This window comes from Pseudorca crassidens, chromosome 1 (assembly GCF_039906515.1).
Source record: "Pseudorca crassidens isolate mPseCra1 chromosome 1, mPseCra1.hap1, whole genome shotgun sequence".
Classification (NCBI taxonomy): Eukaryota; Metazoa; Chordata; class Mammalia; order Artiodactyla; family Delphinidae; genus Pseudorca; species Pseudorca crassidens.
The window spans coordinates 192146799-192164545 of NC_090296.1; the positions used below are offsets into that span (position 1 = coordinate 192146799).

The following is a 17747-nucleotide window of genomic DNA, read 5'->3' on the forward strand; positions in this document are numbered from 1 at the left end:
CCTAGGATAGAGTCCACCAAAATAAGAAAATTGGTAGTTTGAAATCATTATTTTACTGCCTTTAGAATAGTTGAGAAATACTTTACCCAATTCTAAAATTTTATTCCAAGAAGGATCTGGAACGAATTAGATTTAATGGATTGGTTGGAGTGCTGCAGACAGTTGAAGGTTTCAGAATATTTCAGATGGTAGGATGTGGGGAAATGGCCGCCTCCAAACCCTCTGTCCCTGCCCTAGACCATGGAGTCTGGAAGTAGAAGCTTCACGGCCACCTGCTTCTGCCCCCAGGCTTGTAGAAGACAGAGAAATGAAGTGGAACTATCATGGGAGGAACAGAAAACCAGAGACCACAGCCTTTTCATTGGAGTTGGGAGTGAAAGCCGGGGTGACAGTGACACTCCCAAGTGCCACCCCTCATGCTTGCTTGAGCTGCACTCCGCAAGTGTCTGTGCACCTCAGTCAAGCTTTTCCTGAAGCCCATCATCTCCCCGGGCTTCTTTCTACCCCCACGCTCAGACGTTTGAACAGTGTCAGAAAGCAGGCTGAGTGGGTCCCCGCGCAGGCTAACATGAGGCAAGCACTTACAGATAAAAACCTCACGCCCTTCTGAATGTGTCCTCCCTGCCCGCAACCCTAATTTAGTTGTCGATGCTCTGTACTTGGGTAACAAATGAGTGGGATGTGGGTGAGATCTTGTGCCCACTTTCTCCTAAGACAGTCACAGGTCTTAGGAGAACACGGACATGGTGGTGGCTTTCCAACGTGGTCAGTGTCTCCTCTTCAAACCTTGTGGACATTCGGGTAACTCATGGGATAACCAAACAGTACACTTCCTGTTAGAGCTGAACCCGGTCAGGCCTACTTGCACTTGGAGGCTGAAGTGAGGAGAGTGCATTTGGAAGGCATACTTAATTTATAGGTGGGTTGTATTTCAGAAGGTTTTCAGCCTTGAATGTTTGGCACTCAGAATACCTTCGTCTTTAGAAATGATGTTTTAAATGGTGATTCAGTTCTCGGGCCAGCCCACAAGAAAATCTACTTTATCCACAGTATGGCTTTGATGCATACAACTAAGTATTTGCAATAAAAAATAAAGCCAGGGCAGTTGCTATGTGAGTAATTTTTAAAAATAGGAAAAAAATGGTTGTGTTAAGTACATTACATTAAATGCTGATAGACTTAATTAGAGTGAAGCCTTGTGGAGATTCTGCGGAGGATATCTGGGGAATTTCAAAGGTTTTAGAGTTGGGGGCATTGGTTCCTTAAAGTGGGTGGCCTAGAAAATGTTTCAGAGGAAATCGGATGGTTTCCAATTCATAAGCCAATCTCCTGAGAACTTGTGAGAGTTGGAAAGAGTCAGTGAAGGAGAGAGCTATTTTCTGTGGTAAGTGGATAAAAGTGAAAATATACATGGGAGAAGCGGACTAAAAAATTGTATGTGAACACAAGAGGAAGGGATTTTTTGTGAAAGGAAATCAACTGAATGGCTGAAGAGGAAAACATGGTGGGGAACTCTGGAAATCCTCTGGAAGAAATTTCAGGAAGTTGAGGTGGTGGTTCCTCCTCTGATAGGTCCATGGTTGGGACATTTTGGTGGCTGATCCAGTGGAGACTGGAGCATCCTCAGAAAAGACTGGTAGATGCAGAGGTTTTAGAGACACTCACCACCTATCCCTCTACTCATAAAGAAATTGTAGAACCACATAGTAAGGAATTGTACATTCGTCCACCCATAGGTAAGATTTAATACTGTGGTTTGATTCTGCCTATGTGAATGTATTTCTGTGGTTTGATCCTGCCCATGTGAATATATTTCTGTGGTTTGATCCTGCCTATACGAATATATGTCTGTGGTTTGACCCTGCCTATGCGAATATATTTCTGTGGTTTGACCCTACCTCTGCGAATATATTTCTGTGGTTTGACCCTGCCTATGCGAATATATTTCTGTGGTTTGATCCTGCCTGTGCAAATATATCTCTGTGGTTTGATTCTGCCTATGCGAATACATTTCTGTCTCCTTTTTCCTTATACCATATCCACCCCCTCTCTGCTCCCCAGTTAAAGAACTAAGTTTCTATAAAAATTCTAAAAAAATTAGATAGTTTAAAATAAAACTATCTATACTCCAATTAAAAAAAAAACCCTGGCAATTAGCTTTGATGCAAGAATCTGAAATCGATATGAGATTTAAAAGTTTACCTGGCCTATTCTTTTGACAACAACAAGATATAATAAATAATTTGCTAATTTCCAATTCATATTTAAGACAAAGAATAGACTGTTTAGCTTTGCATTATCCAGAAAGAAAGAAATTGCCAAGTAAATTAATAGTGACTTCACCAAGAAACTATTTAATATCTTAAGAGGAAAGTAATTTCCAAGTACTCTCAACTGTTTATAGCTACTCATATAAAAATTGATTATCAAGTTTTAAAATCTATTTATTGATAAAAGCTCATTTAGACTCTTTGGGTCATACTTGTTAAATACAGGTAAAAGTACTTTGAGAACCTGAAAGTAGTAACCTTTCAAGTTTTCCAAGAATTCAGAATTTCAAGAATTCACAACTTGTTATACTTAGTTATTTTAGCATGCTCTTACTTTCTATTGTAATCAAATCTTATATTCAGTTTCTACAGATGGAGTTTTATAAAATAAGCATAACTGAGTTGCATTTTAAAAAGTACTAGCCTCAGAAAGATTTTTAATCAAAGTCTATACTTTAAGAAATAACTGGCTAGCAGGGAATGCAGGTAATGGGGACATACTGCCACCCAGTTTGCACGAATCTGCCAATGTTTAAGGCTAGTTATCTATTGGTACCATTACAGCCAGTGTAAACGTTTGTTAAATTGCAACAAAGAAAAAAATAACTCACCACCAACACACTGCACCAAGTTACATAATATATACAAATATATAGAAATAGTGTCAGATACACACTAAGCATTAAACTCAAAGAGAGTTAGAAACCTTCTGCATAATCATGTGCTCCAAGAATCTCAGGACTGAAATAGGGTCTCAGGTAACTGCAGAACAAGAGATGTGAACGTTTTCATTACTTAGATGTTATCTATTAACATTTAAAGATACTATTTTCTAATAAGCTACTGTCCTTGAAGATGTTAAAATTATCTCAGTGAAGAACAAAGAGAGAGGAAATGGGGTGGGGCGGGGGAAGGATGGCAAGGAGGAAGTATTTTAAATAATTTTGTGGAATACAAGTGGCCTTATTTATTAGTTCCCCATGAAGAATGAGGCTTGTTGCCCCACAAATCCGTGAATACTGGACCTCCTTTCAATCTTCCTCTCTTTGAATAAAAGGCATGTTGGGTTGAAGAAGAAATCCTTTCATAATGTCAGCGCCCCAGTGCCACTGGTTGAGAACAGAGGCGGACCTGCGTTCCGGATGATTGAATTAGTATTTCCCAAAGCCCACCCTCTGCTCATCGTGTCCCTGCCAGTACTAGAGAGTGTTAATGAAGTTCTCTTTTGAGGACATCTCATTAACAAGGGATTTTTTTTTTTCCATTCAAATGTGACATTTTCAAGGGCTTACACTCATTAATTTCTTTCCTTCCCAGAAGGAACCCAAAGCCAGATTTGGGTTTTAATCTGCACAGAATCAGCTCTGTGGATGCTTGAGGTCCTGGGTAGTGCAAGTGTGACTCACAAACCAGCAGATGGTGATGGGGTTGGGGGTCTGCAGAGAGGCAGAATCTCAGACCCCCTCCAGACCCTGTGTCTTACAGAGACCTCCAGGTGATTCGGATGTGCTTAGAGTTTGAGAAGCCCTGACCTAGGTGCCTCTATAAGCTGGGGGTTCTCAGGGCATTAAGATGGCCTTTGGCAAATTATCGCATCTCACTACTTGCTATTGGCAACATCTGGAAAAGCCCATTTTGGCAAAGATCCTTATGTTTTTTGGCAATATACCAAAAAAGACTTTATAAATAGCATTTTGTACAAATTCTCCAAAACATGACATGGGGTCTATTTCTGATTTGGCTTTAGTCATGCTGCTAGTCAAACCATATGTAAGAGGTAATATCGAAAGAGGCTAAATGAATGACAGATTACCATGAGCAATAAAACCAGGAGAAACTGAAGTTTTCTGGGAGTGATATTTTAAGTTAGATCTGGTATTTTACCTATAACAGTAAAAGCAAAGATCTGATCAGTTATCACTGAAGTAACATAATTACTTTGCTTTTTATTTTTAGTAAGCCACTGTTTGTATTTTCTCCTTACCATGAAAAATAGAGCCAAGCTGCTGGTTAGACAAGGCTTCTTACCTTTATATCCTGTGGGTTGATATCAGGATTTGTTTGACATCGCAGAGGTCCCAGAGTTTGAATATGAAAAATGTAGAGGAGAAATTCATCCCGGGCAGAGAAGGGCCAGCCCACCTCCAGGAGGGTATCACTGATGGTGCTTGGTCCAATATTGTGCAGCTACAAGCAAGGAGCACATCATGGAATGGTTAGCACAAGGCAGCAAGATGAAATCAAACTCCATAGACTCTGGACCTCTTCTAAAGAAGCCTTTATTTTGGCTTTAAGTCAAAGCCAAAATATGGACTTTGACCATGAAAACAGGAAGACAGAGTCTCTATAAGCAAGAGGAGTTCTGAAAGCAAAAGATGAGCTGATGCTGAGAGAAGACGATTCAATCTGTGAAGCTCTAAGGGTAGAGTTCCTTTGCAAAGACCAGATTCACCATGTCTGATAATTGTGCAGTTTACCTTACATTTGCATTAATCTAATCACAGTGCTAGGAATGCCATTTTAATTATCTGCTTTCTAAACTTGGTTATTCTTTCTTTACATCGAAATCGGCCCCTTTCCTGACTACTGATTTGTCAATTGCAACCATATGCGATGCACTTTCTCTCACCCTCTGGAAAAATGGCTATCCATCAAATACCAGAGATGGTCCGGGCTCACCACAGTTCACTTCAAGTGTGCATTTCAAAGCTGAGCCCCTTCTGTTTTAATCAACGAATCTCAAGGAAAGAAAGGCCACAGTGCATAAGGAGATGAACATTTCGAACACAAGAATCCTATACTTGCAGGACACAAAACATTAAGTGGATTTAAATTTACTGTGGTTTTCAAAAATTCACTTCAAAGTTAGCTGGGACCTTTTGTCTTTTTTTTTCACAGTTCTGACAGCTGTAATGATCCATAAAACAATTTATTATTGGTTTTGCTTATTAGGTGGCGTGTTTAATTCACATTATCAAAGCAACATGGCATCCTGTGATAAAAGTATATTTTGAGACAAGAGATTAGCCTGTAAGAAATGTTCAACGATTACTTTTGGCACTACTGGTTATTACCCTAAAATTTTATGATCCATTTTGCTCAGATTAGAAACAGGGCTGCCCTGAGAATGATTGGGTTTGAATGTTTTCAGACTTTAAAATTTCACCATTCTTAAGGAGAAACTAGTGCACACAAGGTTTAATAAATTATTTGACAATAATTTTTCTTCCAGCTAGGTTCTTAATCTGAATGGCCTTGGGGACTGTGTTATCCTTTTGTTATCAAGAGAGCTTAAGCCAAAGCTTTGATCCAGCTTTGGACAGGGCTTCTGATTCTGGACCACAGGTTGGGCAGATGGCAGGCTTTCATGTTGACACTGCACAGGAGCTGATGCTTCTTCCCCATATATGTAAACAGCTCATCAGTTTTGAAATGGCTTTATTGTTATCCTTAGAGAATGCTATTCATGTCCCTTGTAGCTTGAGATGAAAGTCACAGAATTATTGGGTCAGCGGCATGCATGACACAAGAAAGGGATAGGGAGCATTGACCAAGAAGGAACCTCAAACAGAAAATGGCTTGTAACATCATTTTCACCAGATTTCCATTCCTGGCCCCTTGAAGATGAACAGGAAAAACTGTTCTCCACTGATAGCATTTACTTTATTTAAAGAAAAAAAAAGAACAACTATTAAACTAACCCTTTACTATATCTTGGTTTCTAACTATAAAAAATTTAAATGTTTCATATAATGTGTTCACAAAGCTCTTCCCTATAAACAGTTTAACACTTGAAGTGGGATCAGATCATCAGGGCTTTATCAGGAGCTCGTGGTTTGCTTCTGAAAAATCAGTGGACTATTTTAAATCTCAGAATAAGATACATGTCTGATTGGGGTTAGTCGAATGAACAGTAAAATTATTCTTACCTATCTACCATCCACCCACATTATATATGCATTTTGGGGGGTACAATTGTGAATAATCCATACAGTTTTCTCTGTCTGGTAACTTCTGGTTGGTGACCCTTTAGTTTAAGAGGTGGGTGGGTTTTAAAAATAGCTGAAAATGTAGGAAGAAGTGAAAGTCTAGGGAGCTAGTCATTTTTAGAAGTAGGCTGTCCAAACATTAAAAGAGAGGAAATAAAGAGCATTTAAAAATGAACAGGAGCAAGATAAAATGTTTCTCACTGTATAATGGCTCTCGCCACTAAAAAGCAAGTGACAGTAGAGTGGTTACTTAACAGGACACTCCCAGCACCCACTGCAACATGAGAGCAAATGAGGACAAATCTAGGCGGGATATAAACAGCTCCGACCTCAGATTGGTGTCTTTTATTATTACTAAAGAGCATAAGAACAAACCCTGAACGCAATTTCAACAGAGACAACGGCTACCTCATAAATATGTTCCACCAATGGTCCAACTCCCTCCTCCTTGCGGGGCTTCTCTTCCGGTTCCCAGTTACGAATGGGCAGAACGATCTGCGGAGGGTGGGATACCCTGAAACATGGAATGTGACGTCAATGGCTGGTGTCGGCACATGTAAAGAACGCTTCACTTGTGTGGAGTACATTAACAGCGGCGGCAAAGAGTGACTGTCAGTTTATTTGAATAGATATTTCCCGCAAGGAAAAAAGTAGTGAAAGTTTTGTTCAGCAAAATCACTAATAGGTAAGGGTCTGAAACATCTCTTAATTAACTGGTCTCTAGCTCAGATTGACTATTTTATAGCATCTCCTCTCTTGGGCACTAGGGGGCAGAGCAGAGAGCATGCCTGAGCTGAGATGGATAATTTCACATATACATACGTAAATACATACATCTATCTATAGATCCTGTGTTAGTGTGTGTGTGCGCGTCCGCGTGCACGCGTGTGTGTGTACAGGATCTATAATCCATGCTTTATGCCATATCAAGAAATGGGACATTTTTGTGGATAAAAATCTAGACTTCTGTGTGGTGTGTGAAATGTCCAGTTGTGACGAAATACCGTTTCTAGTTAAATACTTCAGAGTGGAAAAGTGGCCACTTGTATATTTCTCCTTCTTAGGTTTCTCTGGCTTTCCATGAACGCAGGCATACCTCTCACAAGGCCAGGCCCAGAGCCAAAATAAAGCCTGATCAAGTTCTAGAGTTATTTTATAGATAACTGAAAGCGTGAGACAGAGTGAGAGAATGTGAGAGTTACATGGTAGAATCATGTAAGTAGGATATTAACTTGTTACGTAGGTATTTTTGCCTGCTACTTACACCTAGAAAGGGAGCACATGGCATCATTCCATATTAAAAATTGATTGCAAACTAAATTGTTATTGTTATATAATCTTAAAAAGGATAATTCCCCCCAAACAATGCTTTCTAGCAGTTTTTAGGTAAAAGGTATCTTTAAAAGAATTCTCAGACCTTCAGCTAACTTCAGCAGAAAACATCTCTTGGCAATCCGAAGTCTTAAATGCCCTTTTAAGAGTACCCAGTAATTAGCACAGCCTTTAGCAACTTCAGATGTTATCTTTTGGGTAATGTCTTTCTAAAGCAGAAAGCAAAATGCATTGGGTTAAATTCTGACCCTAGGGCAAATAATTTAATTTCTGTGTGTCTCTATTTCCTCATCTGGAAAATTTTGATAAAACCCTGGGTTGTACACTACAAATGATTGGAAAACATGTCAGATGCTTTTGGTTAAAGTCAATTTGGCTTCATTCTCTCCTTGGGGTGGATGGGAGACGTCCATTTTTTTAAACCGACAACCCACAGAAATGCTTCTAAATTTTAAAGCCCTTTGCATTCATCCTTCATGTACCACTAGTAATTAAAAAGTGCAGAGCACGGCCTTCTGGACTGACGCTTTACCGTTTTCTACTTGTAGATCAGTTTGTGATTATGCCACGCTCCCCTTTCTGACTTGATTTGATTTAACCACGTTTGGATCAGTCATAGGGGACGTGGTGAGGAGAAGAGAAGATGGCAGGGTGATTTCATCAGAGGGATGCCCAGAGAGCTTGGGCTTCCATTCCCAAAGGATCTTGACAACCTCACCACCCAAAGCTTTACTTTGCTCTCAGTTTAGCCACAGAGAGTTGGTTCCATGCTCTACATCCATTGTGAGGCTCTAGGGAAACTTTATTTATTTTGGTATAGAGAAGAAAAAAAATACAGAATAGAAGCTGAGCCCGTTTTCTCTGAAAATGTTTATTCCTATGGTCATCAATCCTGTAGCACTGGTCATAAATTTCCTAGGACCAGAGGGTCATAAATTTAGACCTTGGCAGGTACTGTGGAGACAATGTGCTCAAACTTCCTCATTTTATACATGAAAATAAAACTGATGACCAAAAATGTAGGGGGTTGGTTGCACATGAAGACGAGGGCTCAGGTTTACTAAACACTATTCGCTCTATTTCCAATTTACAGTGCTCTATGGGGGCCATTAGGGTGCGGTGGTTTTAGTAAACACAACTTAAAGAAACTTCCTGGCCCATTTGTGTAGCAAAATAAAATAGAAATCTATAAAGAAATACACAGTCTATCACAGGGCATGGGAAAAATTCAAAAAGTATGGTTCATAAAAATCAGTTATATATCCTCTAAGATCTTTTCAAATCTAGGTAAACCACAGACAAAGAATGGCTCCCTAAATATTCCCAACTATATAAGTGAAATGTTTATTGTCTTCAAAGTTATTAAGAAAGAAGATAGCAAGTGAGGAAGAAAAAAAGAGAATGTGAACAACTAATTAGCCTAAGAGGTACAGCCAGTGTAGTAACCTAACAACCCGTACTGAATGGTCTTCACATTCTTAGACAGAGCGTTATTCCACGGAGACCCTCGAGTAATAAGGCTGGGGTACTCAGTGGTAACACTGGACATGAGGAGGGGATTGAAGGGGAAGCAAGGAATTCGGTTTTTTACAAGTTAAAGTCTATATGTTATCAGGGAGTTCAAATCTAATGATTTGGTTGTGTGGTGTGAGCCCTCTTTTCATAATCCCGTTTCCAATCCCTATTAGTCCCAGATAGCAAAGACTATCATTTATTGTATGGAACAATAATGTGTAGGTTGGCTATACCTGCTATAGACAGTATCTGTGTAAATCATGGTTATCCATGATTGCAGTCTCTCTTAACACAAACCTACTCAGTCCTGATTATTTTGCCAAGGATACAATTTTATTTTTATTTTGTTAAGAATTTTTTTTATTGAAGTATAGTTGATTTACAATGTTGTGTTAGTTTCTGGTGCACAGCAAAGTGACTCAGTTACACATATATGTGTGTGTGTGTATATATATATATATACTTTTTCATACTCTTTTCCATTACAGTTTATATTGAATATAGTTCTGTGTGCTATGCAGTAGGACCTTGTTGTTTATCAAGGACACAATTTTATTACTGTTTGTGAGCTCAATACTATGTGTGCTGCCTCTTATAGCCAAATTTACTTCTCTGCAGGTGTGTGCTAAATTAATCCTTTGTACCAACAAATGACGTGTAAATCTGCTTAAAGACAGTGTTGACATTATCTGGCTTTGAAACAAATGGGACAATTTGCAATACTTTATTTTTCCCCATTCGAAGAAATAAATCCATTTGAGTTTATTTTTAAAATTATAAAAACAACAGTAAATTTTAGAAAAGAATTATTAGCTAAAATATGTTGGAATAAACACTGTTGGCCAAGAAGAAAATTAGATTTTCTTGAAGACTGAACATGGAAGGTTTTCAACACACTAGCTGTTTTCTCCTTGAAGAATTAAACATTGGAACAAATATTTTTGCTGAGTACTTGGAGGAAAGAGCTTTACTTTGCAAAATGGTTAAAAAAAACCATTTCTCTTAGAGAATAAACTGTGGAAAATTGTTGGATATTAATCTAGCAATGAAAATAACTGCACCTACATGAGAAACCCAATTTTAATGACCTGTTTTGATCATTGGTAAAACAAATAGAAAGTTTCCTTCTTTTTTTACTTAGAAACACTGTTGTCATAAGTGATGGCAGAAATATAATTAAAAATATTAATCTTTTAAAATGGATATGTGAGAATAAATACAGTTAAATTAAGCATTTAGATGACTTGGACTAAAATTTATTTTGGAATTAAGAAACAGTTTCAGTTTATTTTTGGTAAGCAAAACAAAGATAAGCTAAGCTTAAAGAAAGAGACAAAATTTCATATACACTAGTTGTAAATTTTAAAAAGATATCAAAATAAGATAGTAAAAATAAGATAGTAAATTTTTAAAAGATATCAAAATAAGATGGTACAAAAATAATGCTTGTATTTTCTTCTCTGATTTTTTTATATAGTGTTTTTCTCATCAAGAGGGACAGCAGAATTAAATTAGAAATGCACAAAAGTGAAACATCTAGATTAGCTCCAAATATCTCTAAATCAAACAAGTCACTTCCTATGAGTCAGCTCATGAGTTAAAGAAGAAATTACAAAGCAAACTGGGAAACATTTTGAGCTGAGTTATTATAATGAAAACCCAACATTATGCTGCTAAAATAATATTACAGGGAAATTTATAGCACTAAATGCTTATGTAAGAAAAGAGGAAAGTCTCTAATTCTACATAGAGGAACTAGAATAAGAAGAGAAAATCCAACCCAAAATGAACAGAGGAAAAAAATAATAATGGCAAAAGTAGAAACCAATGGAATAGAAAACAAAAACAAAAGTCAAACAAACAAACAAATGAAAAGGAAAAAAAAGAAAGAAAAATCAATGAAACAAAAACTGGTTCTTTGAAAAGGTCACTGAACACTAGCCAGATTGACTAAGGAAAATTAAAGGGAATAGAAGTTACAAGTTGCCAATATCAGGAATGATGAGGGGAAACCACTAGAGGTCCTACAGACGTTGAAAGGAAAATGAGAGAAAATTACGCCAAAACATGTAACAACTTAGATGATTCTTGAAAGATGATTCCTTGAAAGACAGACTACCAAACCCCATTCAAGTAGAAATAGATAATATGAATAGCCTTATATCTAAGAATGCAATGGAATTGTTAAAAACCTTTCTACAAAAACACAAAGCACCCCCCAGAAAAACCCCCAAAACTCCAGGCTCAGATGACTTCACTGGTGAATTGTACCATATATTTAAGTTAGAAATAATACTAATTCTACACAAACTCTTCCAGAAAATAGAGAAGATGGGTGAATACTTCCATCTAATTTTAAGGAGCTAGCATCCTCCTGACAGCAAAATGAGAACAAAATTGTAAGAAAAGAAAACTACAGATCAATATTTCCCATCATGTATGCAAAAGTCACTACCAAAATTTTAGGAAATTGAATTCCACAATATATAAAAAGGCTAATCATCATGACTAAGTGTGCTTCTTGCCCAGAATGCAATTTTGGTTTAAAATTCAGAAACAAAAATTAACTGAGTCGCCACTTCAATGTGCAAAAAGGGGAGATCATTTAATCCTCTTCATAGACACAGAAAACACATTTGACAAAACTGAATGAATACACATTCGTGTCAGAAATTGTTAAGAAAACTAGGAAAAAGGGAACATTCTCAACTTAATAAAGGCATCTATAAAAACGCTGCAGCTAACATCAGACTTAATGGTAAAAGACTGAATGTTTTCTCCTTAAGATCAAGCTGGGGTCTATCAACGAGGCAAGGCTTTACCTTTTACTTTTACCCCTTCTATTCAGTCTTGCACTGGCAGTCGTAGTCTATGCAGTAAGAAAGAAAAAGAAAGAAAAGGCAAAACTAGGCAGTAAACAGTTTAACCTTGCCTTCAAAGAGGTCTGGCCTTTGCCCTCAGCTTCTGAGAGGTAACCTCTATGCTCTCAAAATTTTATGCTCGAGAGGAAGGAGTATCTTTGGTTTTTGGGGGTGGGAGTGGCTCACACCAGAAAGACCAACAGAGTGATTCAGGATGGAGTGTTTGGTCACATCATCTCAGTCATCCTGGAGACTGAGATCAATTAAGTGGTCAATCAATCAATCATACCTATGTTATGGAACGCACCCTCCACCCCCGCCAACCCCCCCCCCCCCCACCAAACCCACGACTGAACACTGAGGCTTGAGTGAGCTTCCCTGGTAGCAGCATACTGTTACACATCAGTACTAGGCAAGTAATCCATCCTGCCTCTGCAGAAGAGAATAATGGGAGCCCTGTGTCTGGTACTTCCCCAGACTCCAATTTATGCACTTTTGCCCCTGGCTGATTGTAATCTGTATCTTCTCCCTGTGATAAATTGTACCCAGGAGTATAATAGCTTTCAGAGTTTGGTGTGTCCTTCTAAGTGAATTATTGAACCTGTGGGTGGATGGGAACCACCCAAATCTGTAGTTTGTGTCAGAAGTGAGAGTGATCTCTTGCAGGGACTGTTCCCCGTAGCTTTGTAGCTGGTTAAACTTTTGAGCATACAGATTAGAAAGAAAGAAGTAAAACTGTCTTTATTCGCAGATGACATGATAATTTTGTAGAAAATCATCACACAAAATGCTACTAAATTGGTAAGGGGGTTTACCAAGATCTCAGAGTACAGACTGCATTTCAGGACTTGTTGTATATGTATACATGTAGCTCCATGAAACAGTAGGAGGCACAGAAACAGACTCTCACAGGTGAACAACTGATATTTCAACAAAGGTGCCAAGTAATTCAATGGGGAAAGAATAGTCTTTTGAACAAATGGCACAGAAACAAGTGGATATTCACATGCAAAAATGAACCTTGGCCCTTACCTCACACCAGATACAAAAATTACCTTAAAACTAATCATAGACCAAAGTGTAAAACTATGAAACTTGTAGAAGAAAACATAGGAGAAAATCTTGTGACTCCAGATAAAGCAAAGATTTAGACAGGACACAAAGACCACAAACTATAAAATATTTAGAAGTTGGATTTCACCAACATTAAAAACGTTTGCTCTTTGAACATCACTGTTAAGAAAATAACAAGCCAAACCATAAACTGGGAGAGAATATTCTCAGGACACTTATCTGATAAATGATTTTGTATCCAGAGTGTGTAAGGAACTTTTACAACTTGATACTAGGACAGACAGCTCAGTAATAAATGGATAAAAATTTTAAGAGACACTTTACCAAAAAAGGGATACGGATGGCAAATAAGCAGTGAAAAGATGCTCAGTATCACTAGTCATGAGAAAATGCTAATTAAAACCTCAGTACGATACTTCTCACTGACACACTTACCAAAATGGCTAAAAACAAATAAACAAATCTCAAGCACATGCTGGCAACCACACTGCTCAGCTGGGACTCCCATGCTTTGCTGGTGGGAAATGGTACAGCCCCTTTGAAAAAGAGCTCAGCAGTTTCTTATAAAGCTAAACATACACTTGCCATACGACTCAGTAACTCCATTTGTGAAAACAAATGTCCCAACAAAGACCTGTGTGTGAATTCCTGTAGCAGACTTCTTATTAATAGCCCCAAACGGGAAATAACCCAATGTTCACCAACTTGTGAATGGATGAATTATGCATGGGACGTCCATACACTGGAATACCTCTCAGCAATTAAAAAAACAAAAAAAAGCCACAAAACCCAAAATACTGATACATGTAAGAACATGGATTTTTTTCAAATGCATTATGCTAAGTGAAAGAAGCCAGATTCTAAAGGTTACATTCTGTATGAGTATATTTATATGATTTTCTGGAAACAGAGCGACAGAAAATAGATCAAGGTTGCCAGAGCGTGGGAGCGAGGGTAGGATTGACTATGAGGCACATGAAGAAACTATGTGGGGTTTTGGAACTGTTTTGTAGTGAATGTTCTTGTGGTGTCATAACTCTTCAAACTGGATACCTAAAAAACAGTCAGTTTTACTTTATATAATTTATACCTCAATAAACCTGACTTACAAACAAAACCCAAACCCTGTGAAAAGACATTTGCACTATGCGTGACTGATAAAGGATTAGTGTCTCAACTCTAGAATATGAAAGGATTCTTATGAACTAATAAGAAAAATTCAAGTCACTTAGTAGAAATAGGTGCAAAAGAACGAGCAGAAATTTCCCCAAATAGGATGAATAAAAAATTAACAAACACATAAAACTGCTTAATCTCATTTAGGAATCAAGGAACAGCCAATTAAACCTTCAGTTGGATATTATTTCCTATCCATCAGATTGGCTCAAAATGAAAGACTAGACCATTTTGAAAGTTAGTTAATAATGTGGAGCAATGGAAACTTCCATCCACTTCTTGTGGGGCTGTAATTTGGTAGAACTATTTTGGAAAACAGTTTGGTATTATTTAGTAAAGTTAAATAGCGTATACTTCCCGATCCTGAAATTCCACCTCTAAGCACATAATACCCTTCTGACATTCTGCCACGTGTGTAGCAGGAGATAGTATAAGAAAGCTTGTAAAAAAGAAAAAATACAACCCCCAGTATTCATCAAAAGTAGAATAGATACATAAGTTACTTTATAGCTTTACAATGTTATATTCTTCCACAATTCAAATAAATGAGCTATAGGCACAGGCATTAAAGTGAACGAATGTCAAAAACATTCATCTGCATGAAAAGAAACCACAGAAGTACACACAAAATTTGTGTAGACAAGGTTCAAAAGCCTCTCTCTCATAGGCTGTAGAGCATGATCATTTATAAACATGTAGCTGGAGACAAGTTGCCTGTATTTACGTTCTAGCTCCCCAGTTCCTAGCCGTGTAGCCTTCAACACCTTGCACCACAATTTTCTCACTTGTACAGCGAGCGTGTGATCACTTATTAAGAGATGCTAACATGCTGGTGTAGCACAGGAAGAGATCATAAACGTTAGGCATTATTATTATTCCCTAGCCCACTAGGTGGAAACTCAGTGGTGCCAGGATGGCATACGGGGGGGCCCCCACCCCGCCGCCATTGAGCACACGGGGCAGCAGTTAAGACAATGCACAATGACAATGGCTCTGAGTGCAGAGATCTACAGCTGGCATCACGGAGGAGCGTGAACCACCAGGACTCAGGACCTACAGAAAAGGAAAGGGAACTGGGATTTCTGGAGCCCCAGGGACAATTCAGCCTAAAATACCAGTTGACATTTGTAGCCAAGTCCTTAACTGTTCTGATGAAACAAGAATTAGAATAAAATCAATGAAGTCCACACTTGGGGCAAGATAAGAACTACATGCAGTCCATTTCCAATTTCTTTTTTCCCTCCCGGCACAGATTTCCCAGATGGTATTTATTCCAAGCCTTTTACTTGACCACATTCTTCCTGTCTCCCAATTGATTGCTTATTGGCAACTTCTTCAAAGAATAGGACAGAAGGAAAAAGATACAAAGTGTAGAGCCCATCAAGCCTCACATCTAAGACTTAGCCATTTCTGAAACTCAAGATGCGGTATGGTGAGGCTGAATTTTCATCATGTGAAAATAATTTCGGGGGGAAGTGAGACTTTTGGGCAATCACATGGTTGCCTATTTTATCTGGCTTCTTATCACTAGTTTTTTTATAGTTTGATTACTGAATTGTCAGTTTGGAGAATAAAGTGATCTCCTGTTTTGATAGCCTTAGCATTATCATACAGGGTTGACTCTACTTACCAGTGGAAAGCTAATGATGGGTTGAAAAGAATGAAGCTTTATAACCAAAGGGAACTGTGATCACTACTACATTAGGAACATTCCATATAGTTTTTACTAGTATTTTATCATAACTCCTATACAGAAAGCTACTATTAAAGTAGAATTACTGTAATGCCTTGTTTATTACTTACCCTCTTATTTCTACTTGAGCTACAGCAGTGATGTTGATTTGCAGGCTCACAAAATTGCTGTCTGGGTTGTCCTTGTTGGAACTAAAACACAGTTGACATATGATTTAAATTTATTTTCTCAGACGTGTTACTACCATAGACGATCATAAAAAACCTTCTATATATCAGAGGAGCAACATGCAGTACCAATATGATCATTTGGAAAACAAAAGTATATCCATTCTACAAAATTGTAACCATTTGTAAATGGAAATGTTAAGATCCCCTGTGAGCAGAAGAAATGTAATAACTTTCCATGAGGAGACACCTTATCTGAAAACATAACATATTTCTAGAGAAGCCAACATGTCTTTGCTGCAGTGACTAAGCCCAAAAGGCAGTAAGCTGAGTTCTTGTCCAGCTTCTACAAGGGACACATTCCTTAACTTCTCTGTGCATCAAGCTCATTGCCCATCCAATGGGAAAGGACAGCACAGTCAACTCCTGATTTTCCATACTAATAAAAGGAGAACTGGCATGAATGATCCAAGAGCAGCGCATAATGGAAGAAGTGTTCGTGGTTGGCTCTAGAATGCATCATAGCATACATTGTTCTGGCAGCAAACTTACCTTCCTTATGGTTTATTTCTTAAGTAATATTAAAATAAGTGTACTTTACTGCATGCTCACTGGCTGACTAGGATGAGGGGTGAGGAGTGAGGAGTGAATTAGAAGTATGGCCAGTGGAGAGAAGAAGTAAGACCCCAGGAAGAGATTAACACAGTTAGGAGATAACATATAGGTTCATCAGGCACCTCAAGAATCTCAAGATAGAAGGTGCATGTTTAATAATATTTCTTTGAACAGTGGCAAAATTATTTTTAAGTTTGCTGTTTCTTTCTCACAAATATAATTAGATATAAAATTTCACTTTAAAAATGCATGTATTAAGCAACCAGTGCTGTAAGGAAAATAAAACATCATGTGACAAGAGGCTGGACCAGTCGCTGGGCTTTGGATGCTAGCTGTCGTTTGCACTCATTGTCTTACTGGGCTGTCATCGAAATCACCCTAATATTCCAAAGGATAACGCAGCTTTTAGCAGACTGGGATATGACACCACCACTAACAGGTCATGTTTATATTCAGGTCTCATTAAGAAGAGAAAGCCTCCTCTTTTTTCATCATCAAATCTCATGCAGATGCAATGGACAAGCTCTCACACTGCTGATGGTAATGGGCCATGTCCCGACTAGCTTTTGAAGCTTTCCAAATGTGGGAGCTGGAAAAGATATGATAAAGGTCTGCTTTCAAAGCAGGAGGAGACAGAATTGTTCCCACAATGCTTTTGAAAAGTGCTGTTCGATTGTATATACTGATAAGGCAACTTAAACGGCAAACACACATAAAAGACATAAACAGGCAAATGTCAGGCTCATTTCCTGCAAAGGGGTATCACTGCTAAGCTTGTGATGAGACTAGAGGGACTTGTTCACCAAAGTTTGAACCCCAGTTTCCAGGCCACTTTATTATTATCACATCTGGGGAAGATCAGTCAACTAAAAAGTTTTTTTTTTTTTTTTAAAGCAGAATTCTGACTTACTAACTACTAAGAAGTCATTAAGTAATTCCCCTCGTTACAGACTTCATGGTTCCAAGTGCATTACAGGGAACTCTTTAGTTTGGAAGCTTAAGTCTAATTGTTCCACATTTTTACCCAGACCTTGTTCTAGTTTCTAGGTCACTAC

General features: G+C 38.1%; 1 protein-coding gene across 2 annotated transcripts in view; it reads right to left on the reverse strand.

The window, feature by feature from the left end:
• Positions 1-17747, reverse strand: part of ITGA8 (integrin subunit alpha 8) — a 184060-nt gene that overhangs the window by 45500 nt on the left and 120813 nt on the right. For both annotated transcript variants that reach the window (XM_067703950.1, XM_067703955.1), the window contains exons 23-25: positions 16021-16101; positions 6668-6773; positions 4299-4457 (exon numbers count right to left, since the gene is read on the reverse strand). In XM_067703950.1, the coding sequence (XP_067560051.1) occupies positions 4299-4457; positions 6668-6773; positions 16021-16101 (346 nt within the window). The remainder of the gene's footprint in view (positions 1-4298; positions 4458-6667; positions 6774-16020; positions 16102-17747) is intronic.